We start from the raw sequence: 12,625 nt of genomic DNA on the forward strand, positions 1-12,625 counted from the left end.
TTTGGCCCACTCCTCCAGACAGACCTTCTCCAGATCCTTCAGGTTTCGGGGCTGTCGCTGGGCAATACGGACTTTCAGGTCCCTCCAAAGATTTTCTATTGGGTTCAGGTCTGGAGACTGGTTAGGCCACTCCACGACCTTGAGATGCTTCTTACGGAGCCACTCCTTAGTTGCCCTGGCTGTGTGTTTTGGGTCGTTGTCATGCTGGAAGACCCAGCCACGACCCATCTTCAATGCTCTTACTGAGGGAAGGAGGTTGTTGGCCAAGATCTCACGATACATGGCCCCACCCATCCTCCCCCCAATACGGTGCAGCGTCCTGTCCCCTTTGCAGAAAAGTATCCCCAAAGAATGATGTTTCCACCTCCATGCTTCACGGTTGGGATGGTGTTCTTGGGGTTGTACTCATCCTTCTTCTTCCTCCAAACACGGCGAGTGGAGTTTAGACCAAAAAGCTCTATTTTTGTCTCATTAGACCACATGACCTCCTCCCATCCCTCCTCTGGATCATCCAGATGGTCATTGACAAACTTCAGACGGGCCTGGACATGCGCTGGCTTGAGCAGGGGGACCTTGCGTGCGCTGCAGGATTTTAATCCATGACGGCGTAGTGTGTTACTAATGGTTTTCTTTGAGACTGTGGTCCCAGCTCTCTTCAGGTCATTGACCAGGTCCTGCCGTGTAGTTCTGGGCTGATCCCTCACTTTCCTCATGATCATTGATGCCCCACGAGGTGAGATCTTGCATGGAGCCCCAGACCGAGGGTGATTGACCGTCATCTTAAACTTTATCCATTTTCTAGTAATTACACCAACAGTTGTTGCCTTCTCACCAATCTGCTTGCCTATTGTCCTGTAGCCCATCCCAGCCTTGTGCAGGTCTACAATTTTATGCCTGATATCCTTACACAGCTCTCTGGTCTTGGCCATTGTGGAGAGGTTGGAATCTGTTTTATTGAGTGTGTGGACAGGTGTCTTTTATACAGCTAACGAGTTCAAACAGGTGCAGTTAATACAGGTAATGAGTGGAGAACAGGAGGGCTTCTTAAAGAAAAAACTAACAGGTCTGTGAGAGCCAGAATTCTTACTGGTTGGTTGGTGATCAAATACTTATGTCATGCAATAAAATGCAAATGAATTACTTAAAAATCATACAATGTGATTTTCTGGATTTTTGTTTTAGATTCAGTCTCTCACAATTTAAGTGTACCTATCATAAACATTACAGACCTCTACATGCTTTGTAAGTAGGAAAACCTGCAGAATTGGCAGTATATCAAATACTTGTTCTCCCCACTGTATAATACTTGTTGAAAAACTTTTCTTTCTCTGAGCAATTGTATTAGTATAAATATGATGAATTCCCATTTTGTTAGCATACAATAAAGCTCAGTATTTGAACCATTTATTTTATGCTCATCTTTATCATGTGTATATACTGAATATATATATATATATATATATATATATATATATATATATATATATATATATATATATATATAGTTGAAGTCGGAAGTTTACATGCACATTTAAACTCAATTTTTCACAATTTAATCCTAGTAAGAATTCCCTGTCTTAGGTCATTTAGGATCACCACTTTATTGTGAAATGTCAGAATAATAGTAGAGCGAATTATTTATTTCATCACATTCCCAGTGGGTCAGAAGTTTACATACACTCAATTAGTATTTGGTATTTGCCTGGTATTTGCCTTTAAATTGTTTAACTTGGGTCAAACGTTTTGGGTAGCGGGTTTTGGGTAGCGTTCCACAAGCTTCCCACAATACGTTGGGTGAATTTTGGCCCATTCCTCCTGACAGAGCTGGTGTAACTGTGATGGCCACTCCAGTACCTTGACTTTGTTGTCCTTAAGCCATTTTGCCACAACTTTGGAAGTATGCTTGGGGTCATTGTCCATTTGGAAGACCCATTTGCAACCAAGCTTTAACTGATGTCTTGAGATGTTGCTTCAATATATCCACATCATTTTTCTTCCTCATGAAGCCATCTATTTTGTGAAGTGCACCAGTCCCTCTTGCAGCAAAGCACCCCCACAACATGATACTGCCACCCCTGTGCTTCATGTTTAGGATGGTGTTCTTCTGCTTGCAAGCCTCCCCCTTTTTCTTCCAAACATAACGATGGACATTATGGCAAAACAGTTCTATTTTTGTTTCATCAGACCAGAGGACATTTCTCCAAAATGTTCCAAACTGTTTAAAGGCACTGTCAACTTAGTGTATGTAAACGTATGTCCCACTGGAATTGTGATACAGTGAATAATAAGTTAAATAATCTGTCTGTAAACAATTCTTGGAAAAATTACTTGTGTCATGCACAAAGTAGATGTCCTAACCGACTTGCCAAAATAATAGTTTGTTAACAAGTAATTTGTGGAGTGTTTGAAAAACTAGTTTTAATGACTCCAACCTAAGTGTATGTAATCTTCAGACTTCCACTGTATATATATAGTATATATCTCAACACTATAGGACTAGGATTTAATTGAAAAAGTTGTACTGTGTAGTTCTTGACATAGAAAGCTAAAAGAAAGACACAGCCTGAGTTAGTGTACCACGAAACCGATTCATTCAGAGCCCAAAGCACAACTTTAGCAAATTATTGCTTTGCCCGCACATCTGAATCAGTAGCACATTTTTGAAGCCACCTTTGCACTCGTCTTTGGTAGGAGTTGGATTGTGCATTCAGCCAGCGACGCAGCTACGTAATGGATTTGATAAGGCCTGCCCTTGTACCTGAGAGAGAGCGGGGAAGAGACAGGGTGGAGAGAGAGAGAGAGAGAGAGAGAGAGAGAGAGAGAGAGAGAGAGAGAGAGAGAGAGAGAGAGAGAGAGAGAGAGAGAGAGAGAAAGAGAGAGAGAGATAAAGTGAGAGAGAGAGAGAGAGAGAGAGAGAGAGAGAGAGAGAGAGAGAGAGAGAGAGAGAGAGAGCAAACATGACCACATTGGCACGATGTAGATCCAATGCTGGCTAAAATATTGGCCCCACATAGGCTTCCCACATTGGGCCCAAGGCAGATGGCCCTGAGGGCAGACCTCACTTCCCCTGAAATAAGCCGACCCCTTTGGATCACATGCCTGCTACAATGGATCAGAAAGACAGTTAAGTTCTTACTATCATATATATTTTTACCAGAATAATGTCACATTTACTTATCAAAGTATTTTGATATTGGGGATAGGAGCACCAAATTCAAACAACAAAAATTTCATAGTAAAAATTCCTAAAACATGCAAGTGTTATACATCGGCTTAAAGATATACAGTGGGGCAAAAAAGTATTTAGTCAGCCACCAATTGTGCAAGTTCTCCCACTTAAAAAGATGAGAGAGGCCTGTAATTTTCATCATAGGTACAGTTCAACTATGACAGACAAAATGAGAAAAGCAAATTCAGAAAATAACATTGTAGGATTTTTAATGAATTTATTTGCAAATTATGGTGGAAAATAAGTATTTGGTCACTTACAAACAAGCAAGATTTCTGGCTCTCACAGACATGTAACTTGTTCTTTAAAAGGCTCCTCTGTCCTTCCACTCGTAACCTATATTAATGGCACCTGTTTGAACTTGTTATCAGTATAAAGAGACACCTGTCCACACCTCAAACAGTCACACTCCAAACTCCACTATAGCCAAGACCAAAGAGCTGTCAAAGGACACCAGAAACAAAATTGTAGACCTGCACCAGGCTGGGAAGACTGAATCTGCAATAGGTAAGCAGCTTGGTTTGAAGAAATTGTGGGAGCAATTATTAGGAAATGGAAGACATACAAGACCACTCCCGGTCACTGCGCAATCCCGGTCACGCGCAGGAAACATTTCTGGAAATTTCCACTGTCCTCTCATTGAAAGTGGTGTTTCTCCCTCATTTTTCAGAGTAAAAGCCTGAAACAATGCGTAAAGACTGACCATATGTAGTGGAAGCCATAGGGATCGTGAACTGGGTCATAAGTCTTTGTATGGGGGATAGGCTTTCAATGGTAAAACAGCCATTTCAAAATAATAGCATTTCCTGGATGGATTTTCCTCAGGTTTTTGCCTGGTATATCAGTTTTGTTATACTCACAGACATTATTGTAACAGTTTTGGAAACTTTAGTGGTTTCTATCCAATACTACCATGCATATGCATATCCGAGCTTCTGGGCCTGAGTAACAGGCAGTTTACATGGGGCATCTTATTCATCCAAACTACTCAATACTGCCCCCGGTCTCAAAGGTTTTAACACACTGGCAGTGTACAATATCATTTTTTGTTGCCATCACACAACAGAATACTTCAACTGAAACGACACTCTCAGAAATGGTTTCACAAAAAGAACGTGTGAACATAGAACTAACTATAAGGTTATATTTGAAGAAAGATGATTCCGAGATCATTACTGTAAAGTTTTGAACCCGAATTGGTTTGAAGGGTGTCAGCAATTTTTATCTTGTATTCTTTTTTTAACTTAACAACATGATTTAGGTATTTGTAAACTACGCCCCCCAAATATTCTAACAAGCCCACGACTCTACATGATGAAGTAGCTGTGCTTTTGTAGGCTAGACCTTGCTGGGCTTGGTGTGGGCTGGCCCATGTTGGGCTAGCCTGTGTTGGGCTGGTTAGGGCTTGGTGCAGGCTTGCCTGTGTTGGGCTGATGTGGGATTGGTGTGGGCTAGCCTGTGTTGGGCTTGTTGTGGGCTACCCCATGTCAGGCTGGTGTGGGACATGGGGCCATTTTTGCTAGGAGATGAGCAGCCAGTCAGCTCTCTGGCTATGATTCATGTTTTATTTACATCCTCTGTGAGACATCAGCCTCATCACTGCAGTGACAGATGTACTACACAGGTCTCACTTCAGCACACTGAAATGCTAATGGTCCATGTATTCCAACCTTTTTCTACAAGAGCAAATGTGATTAAAGTGAATTGATAATACTGTGATTTTATAGCACCGGTATCCAAATACATATGAAGGGGGAACAGTGAAAGCTGATCTCCAATAACCTGTTTTATAGTTTGTGGAAAGATGGTCAGTGAGTTTATTGACATGTCTTTAATTCGACAATAGCGGCTCGGATGTTTTATCTGGCGACTTGTTCACCAAACTGTGACTGACAGGTGTCCGCGTAATGAATGTGATGCAAATCCCTCTCCTTTTCTCCATCTCGTCCCCATTTATCCCCCTCTCCCTCCCCACCTCCCCTGCCCCTATTGCTCTACCCCATCCTCCCTCTCCACCCATCCCTCCCTCTTTTTCCATATAGATATCCGTGGGATCCAGGACTTCCTGGACAAGACGTCTCAGCAAGGCATGGACGTGTCGCTTCAGAAGGTAGAGTCCAACATCAACATGATGATTACCAGCATGTTCCGGACCATGAGGGTGGAGGAGCTCCACCGCTACCGGGACACGCTGCGCCGGGCCGTGCTCTTCATGAGCCCCGCCACTGCCAAAGCCTTCATCACTGAGGTACACACACACACATACACACATTCACACACACACACACACACATACATACATACACACATTCACACACATACATACATACATACATACATACATACATACATACATACATACATACATACATACATACATACATACATACATACATACATACATACATACATACATACATACATACATACATACATACATACATACATACATACATACATACATACATACATACATACATACATACATACATACATACATACATACATACACACATTCACATACATACATACATACATACATACATACATACATACATACATACATACATACATACATACATACATACATACATACATACATACATACATACATACATACATACATACATACATACATACATACATACATACATACATACATACATACATACATACATACATACATACATACATACATACATACATACATACATACATACATACATACATACATACATACATACATACATACATACATGTCTCACGCTATACAATCTTCTGTTTTTATGTAGAGTAATTGGCTAAAACAGGTTCTCACGTGTATTTGCAAGGCAGAGGATCAAAGATCGGGGTCCAGTGCGGGATCATGACGAAGGAAGCTATACCGTTAAGGAGGCACAACGATGCCTGTTACACATAGGACCTAAACTTTTCCACACTACTACAAGTTACATTCTCTCTTCCACATTCCCACTCATATACCTCATGGAGACAATCACTGCTTAAAACACCGGGTCTAATAATTCCTAATATTGTATTATCCCCAAATTAGCTATGTTTACATATGATCAATAAGTGCTAAGAAGCTGCTAATACATAACTAATTGTCAATTGATAAGCACTTAGGAAGCCCAATCCACAGTGTCAAATGGTTCTCTGTGGTGGTTCCCTAATTCCCTTTATTCGTACTTGTAAGATATTAGAGATAAAGGCCCAGTGCAGTCAAAAACGGGATATTCCTATGTTTTATTAGGTACACCCATCTAGTACCGAGTCGGACCCACATTTGTCTCCAGGACAGCCTGAATTCTTCAGGGCATGGAAACATTGCTCAATTGCTAACAAGGGACCTCATGTTTGCCAGGAAAACATTCCCCCATACTATTACACCACCGCCACCAGCCTATACCGATGACACCAGGCAGGATAGGGTGATGGACTAGTGCTACTTACGCCAAATCCTGACTCTACCATCAGCATGATGCATGAGTAGCCGGAATTCATCGAACCAGGCAGTGTTTTGCTGCTCCTCAATTGTCCAGTGTTGGTGATCGCGTGCCCACTAGTCGCTTCTTCTTGTTTTTAGCTGATAGGAGGGGAACGCAGTGTGGTCGTCTGCTGCAATAGCCCATCCATGACAAGGACTGACGAGTTGTGTGTTACGAGATGCCATTCTGCACAACACTGTTCAACTGCTCCATTATTTTGCTCGCCTGTTAGCTTGCACGGTTCTTGCCATTTTCTTTCGACCTTTCATCAACAAGCTGTTTTTGTCCACAGGACTGCCACTGACTGGATGTTTTTTGTTTGTCGCCCAATCTCGGTAAACCCTAGACGTCGTGCGTGAAAAGCCCAGGAGGCCGGCCTTTTCTGAGATACTGGAACCGGCGAGCCTGGCACCTGCGAGCCTGGCACCGACGATCATACCACGCTCAAAGTTGCTTAGGTCACTCGTTTTGCCCATTTTAACGTTCAATCGAGCTATAAACTGGATGCCTATCTGCCTGATTTATATAGCAAGCCACGGCTATGTGACTCACTGTCTGTAGGAGCAAACCATTTTCATGAACGGGGTGGTGTAAACTGGCCACTGTGTGTATACTTCCATGGGATGAGGTTGGAATGATACTGTGAAATTCTGAAAATGATGATAATGCCCTTTAAGTGTAAGAGCTATTTGAAAAGACTGCCTGAAATCAAATCAAATGTTATTTGTCACATGCTTTGTAAAACGACAAGTGTAGACTAAAGGCCAAATCAAACGAAAGGGTTTTTTGTTTTGACTTGCATGAACGAGCGTGTACATGCTGGAATTAGAATGCCTGGTAGTGAATGAGAGTAGACGGCGAAGAGACGGCAAGTCTTTTTTTCCCCTTGCGTCTACATGAAGCAATGCTGGTAAAGTGAGCCGATACAATTCCAGAAAATAGGCTGTTTATGCATTGTTACGTCTGGAATTGTGAATAGTTAAAAAGTGTTTATTATTATTATAATACATGTTATTATTATAATACATATTTTAAAGAAAAATAAACATGTTTTTTTATTTCCAGCACAGGCATATAGATTAGGCAGGATACAGCTGGGGAACTCTAGGAACTCTGTTCAAGAGAGAACACTGTTATGTGGAAAGAATGAGACTAGCTAAACTCTTTAAAAACTGATAGGGTCTATTAGCTACAATTCTCCTCACGTTAACAGGAGGCAGGTACGGTGGCTCCCGTAGGACATATAAGGTGAGTCAAAAGGAGCACACAACAATAATTCACAAGGGCTACATAGTGAACATAACTGTTTATTATGGAATCTCATGGCAATAAAGTTGACATACACTATGCAGTGTATGTTAGTGGGTGCTCTCTATTCTGTCTCTCTGTGTGGTTTCGGCTTAACAGTGAAATGCTTACATATTAGTCCTTTTATAACAATACAGTTGAAGGTAGAACATTTGAATAAATTCACAGTCAATGAGGAATAACAATAAACAGTCAAAATAACAATGGCTATATACAGTGAGTACCAGTACCGAGCCCATGTGTAGGTGTACAAGATAAATGAGGTAGCTAGGTACATCTAGGTAGGGGTGAAGTGGCTAGGCAACAGGATAGATAATAGACAGTAGCAGCAGAATGTGGTGAGTGTGAAAGTAGGTGTGTGTAAGTGTGTGTGTGGCATCAGTATCCATGTGTATGGATATTGTGTGTGTTTGTGCATATGTAGTGTGTGTGTATGTACACTACCGTTCAAATGTTTGGAGTCACTTAGAAATGTCCTTGTTTTTGAAAGAAAAGCAAAAAAAAATTGTTAAAATTAAAATAACATCAAATTGATCCGAAATATAGTGTAGACATTGTTAATGTTGTAAATGACTATTGTAGCTGCAAAAGGCAGATTTTCTAAACAAAATAACTTTCTTCTGAAACTCGTCAGTCTATTCTTGTTCTGAGAAACAACGACTATTCCATTCGAGAAATTGCCAAGAAACTGAAGATCTCGTACAACGCTGTGTACTACTCCCTTCTCAGAACAGCGCAAACTGTCTCTAATATACTGCTTGGGTAACCAGGGAAGTGTCACCAATGGGTGCAATCGGAAAGTATTCAGATCCGTTTTGTTTTTGTTACGTTACAGCCTTATTCTAAAATTGATTCAATTCACTGTTTTCATCAATCTACACACAATAACCCATAATAATAACCCATAATAACAAAGCAAAAATAGGTTATTAAAATATTTAAGTATTCAGACCCTTGGCTTTGAGACTCGAAATTGACCTCAGGCGCATCCTGTTTCCATTGATCATCCTTGAGAAGTTTCTACAACTTGGTTGGAGTCCACCTGTGGTAAATTCAATTGATTGGACATGATTTGGGTATATATATGGTCCTACAGTTGACAGTGCATGTCAGAGCAAGAACCAAGGCATGAGGTCAAAGGAATTGTCCTTTGAGCTCCGAAACAGAATTGTGTCGAGGCACAGACCTGGGGAAGGGTACCGACATTTCTGCAGCCATAACTCGGACATGAACCCGACCGAACATCTCTGGAGAGACCTGAAAATAGTTCTGCAGCGACGATCCCCATCTAACACGAGCTTGAGGGGATCTGCAACGAAGAATCTCAGAAACTCCCCAAATACAGGTGTCGTGTTGTTGGCTATGCCGGATTAAGTGATATGACATGCTATTCTATAAAATAATTTCTCCGTAATTAATATTACCTGATTGAGCTAATCATGTAAATGTAACTAACTAGAGAGTCGGGGCACCACAAAAGAATATTTATAGAGCTGTTATCTTCCGAATACACCTAGTAATATTTTACATCAATAGCAGTCAATATTAATCCTCATTCTCATCTGAAAGTTGTAAATTATTCACAAACCCTGGCTAACAAGTTGAATCAGCAATACAAAATTGGGTTTAATTATTTATTTACTAAATACCTAACTAATCACACAGAATTGCATATACACATAATTAATCATAACTTGATTACAAATTACATCATAAAGGAAAACGTCCCTAGCGGGCGGAACAGATATGACAGCTGGTTACACCAAAGAAAAGGGGCTGGGTTTGAGTGAAAGAGCGGGAAGACTGAGGAACAAAGGGAAAAAGCTGTGCTATCGTAAATACAGTATCTTATGCATTTACCCCCCATTTGGAAAAGGAAAATGCAATAAATATTTACTCTGAGCTTTGGTAGGTTGCTGGTAGATGGAAGGCCGTGTTGCCAAACCGAGTCCTTTGTCCTTTGAAGAATGTCTCTGGTGGTCAATTGGATACGTTGTAGTAACGTCGTTGTGTGGTAGACGGGATAGTCTGTCTGTTCCTTCCTAACCTGCGTTTGCAGCTGCTGTTGCTAACTCAACGGCTAGGAGGTATCACTTCTGTAGTGAAAAAGAGTTCAAAGTTCATACCATTCGCAACCAAAGCTCACGCTGATGTTGGCTTCATTCTGTAGTTATTTTCTGAACCATTCTGACATCGGACCGTCGTCCTCACATCCTTTCGGAACAGGTTATATTGTCGTCAAGGCTTTATATAGGAAGGGAGAGGAGGGCGTGTTTGAAAAGTTTTATGGCCCATGTCCCTTCACAGGGGCGGGCCACTGATTGAGCAGAGCCCTAACCTTATAAAAACCCAATTCTCACATTTTAGAAGCTAAAATCACATTTCATCCCATCACGAATAATTTCATATTCAAACATTTAAATTGAACAACAATTCCATGTGAATCCGATAACTCTGATGTGTAGACTTTCCACTGTAGAGTTTGTCATCTTATCATTGATGTGAATGTCTCAGATGACAACCGAAATGACATCATATTCATTAAGTACCACCGCATATGTTCAATTGGTTGATTACCAGAATATAGTTTATTTCCCCCCACCTTCTGATGTTCCCAGAATCTCTATGTTAACCAAGGTGTTTGCAAATGTAACATCAGTAGGGTAGAGAGAGGAAAAAGGGGGGAGAGGTATTTATGACTGTCATAAATCTACCCCCAGGCCAACGTCATGACACAGGTGTGCCAAGCTTGTAGCGTCATACTCAAGAAGACTGTAATCACTGCCAAAGGTTCATACATATATATATATATATATATCACATTTACATGTGTATTTTTTCCCCATTCATTTGCACCTGTTTTTGCTTTGTCATTATGGGGTATTGTGTGTAGATTGATGAAGGGAAAAACAATTTAATCAGTTTTAGAATAAGGCTGTAACGTAACAAAATGTGGAAAAGTCAAGGGGTCTGAATACCTTCCGAATGCACTGTATATGGCCTTCATAAGACTTCATAAGATTTCAAGACTTCCACCACAGGGAGCACTTGACATTTTCATGGCTGGAGACTCAGAAAGCTGGAACTTGAGACGGCTCGTGCCTTTGAAAAGTATTCAGACCTCTTGACTTTTTCCACATTTTGTTAAGTTAAAGCCTTATTCTAAAATGGATTAAATAAATAAAAAACATCTCATCAATCTACACACAGCACCCCATTATGACAAAGCGAAAACTGGCTTCTAGACATTTCTGCAAAAAATGAAATACTGAAATACCTTATTTCAGTCTCTTTTCTATGATACTCGAAATTGAGCTCAGGTGCATCCTGTTTCCATTGATCATTCTTGAGATGTTTCTACAACTTGAATGGAGTCCACCTGTGGTAAATTAAAATTATTTGACATTATTTAGAAAGGCACACACCTGTCTAGGTCCCACAGTTGAGAAAAAACCAAGCCATGAGGTTGAAGGAATTGTCCTCAGAGCTCCGAGACAGGATTGTGTCTAGGCACAGATCTGGGGAAGGGTACAGAAAAATGTATGCAGCACTGAATGTCCCCAACAACACAGTGGCCTTCATCATTCTTAAATGGAAAAAGTGTTGAACCACAAAGACTCTTCCTAGAACTGGCTGCCAAGCCAAAATGATCAATCGGGGGAGAAGGGCCTTGGTCAGTGAGGTGACCATGAACTCAATGGTCAATCTGACAGAGCCTGAGGGTTCCTCTGTGGAGATGGGAGAACCTTCCAGAAGGACAACCATCTCTGCAGCAGTCCACCAATCAGGCCTTTATGGTAGGGTGGCCAGACAGAAGCCACTCCTCAGTAAAAGGCACATGACAGCCCACTTAGAACTTCCCAAAAAGGCACCAACATACTCTCAGACAATGAGAAACAAGATTCTCTGGTCTGATGAAACCAAGATTGAAGTCTTTGGCCTGAATGCCAAGCGTCACATCTGGAGGAAATCTGTCACGATCCCTACGGTGAAGTTTGATTTAATCCATTTTAGAATAAGGCTGTAACGTAACAAAATGTGGAAAAAGTCACGGGGTCTGAATACTTTCCGAATGCACTGTATATGGGACCAAGGTTGAATTTATAAAACTAAAATAAATTACCTTTGAAAGGATGTTCTGTTCTACGGTTAGATAGTGTAAAATGGATACCGATTTGGGGATAAAATTGATGACAAGATTTCTCTAGCTTGGAGAGGATGCCCGAGTATGTTTTAACTTAATCAAGTTTATTTGTGAAGTCATTCGTCACAGGAGGGCCTCGTGAAATGTATTAGGCTCTTCTGCCAGATGGGAACTGATTGTAGCAAGGGCTGCTACGGCACACTACCCCTCGCTTCCTGTGTGTGTGTGTGTGTGTGTGTGTGTGTGTGTGTGTGTGTGTGTGTGTGTGTGTGTGTGTGTGTGTGTGTGTGTGTGTGTGTGTGTGTGTGTGTGTGTGTGTGTGTGTGTGTGTGTGTGTGTGTGTGTGTGTGTGTGTGTGTGTGTGTGTGTGTGTGCCTGCATGTGTGTGTGTGTATAGCAGTGTGTGTACATGTGTGTGCGTGTACAGTATGTGTATGTGTGTAGTTTGTAGTGTAG

General features: G+C 41.1%; 1 protein-coding gene across 1 annotated transcript in view; it reads left to right on the plus strand.

The window, feature by feature from the left end:
* The window catches only part of LOC124035978 (glutamate receptor ionotropic, delta-2-like), a 676,707-nt gene that overhangs the window by 438,627 nt on the left and 225,455 nt on the right, over positions 1 to 12,625 (plus strand). Inside the window, 1 exon segment of the mRNA XM_046349997.1 lies at positions 5,272 to 5,477. Coding sequence (XP_046205953.1) covers positions 5,272 to 5,477 — 206 coding nt within the window.

This window comes from Oncorhynchus gorbuscha, linkage group LG05 (genome assembly GCF_021184085.1).
Source record: "Oncorhynchus gorbuscha isolate QuinsamMale2020 ecotype Even-year linkage group LG05, OgorEven_v1.0, whole genome shotgun sequence".
In the NCBI taxonomy this organism is placed as follows: Eukaryota; Metazoa; Chordata; class Actinopteri; order Salmoniformes; family Salmonidae; genus Oncorhynchus; species Oncorhynchus gorbuscha.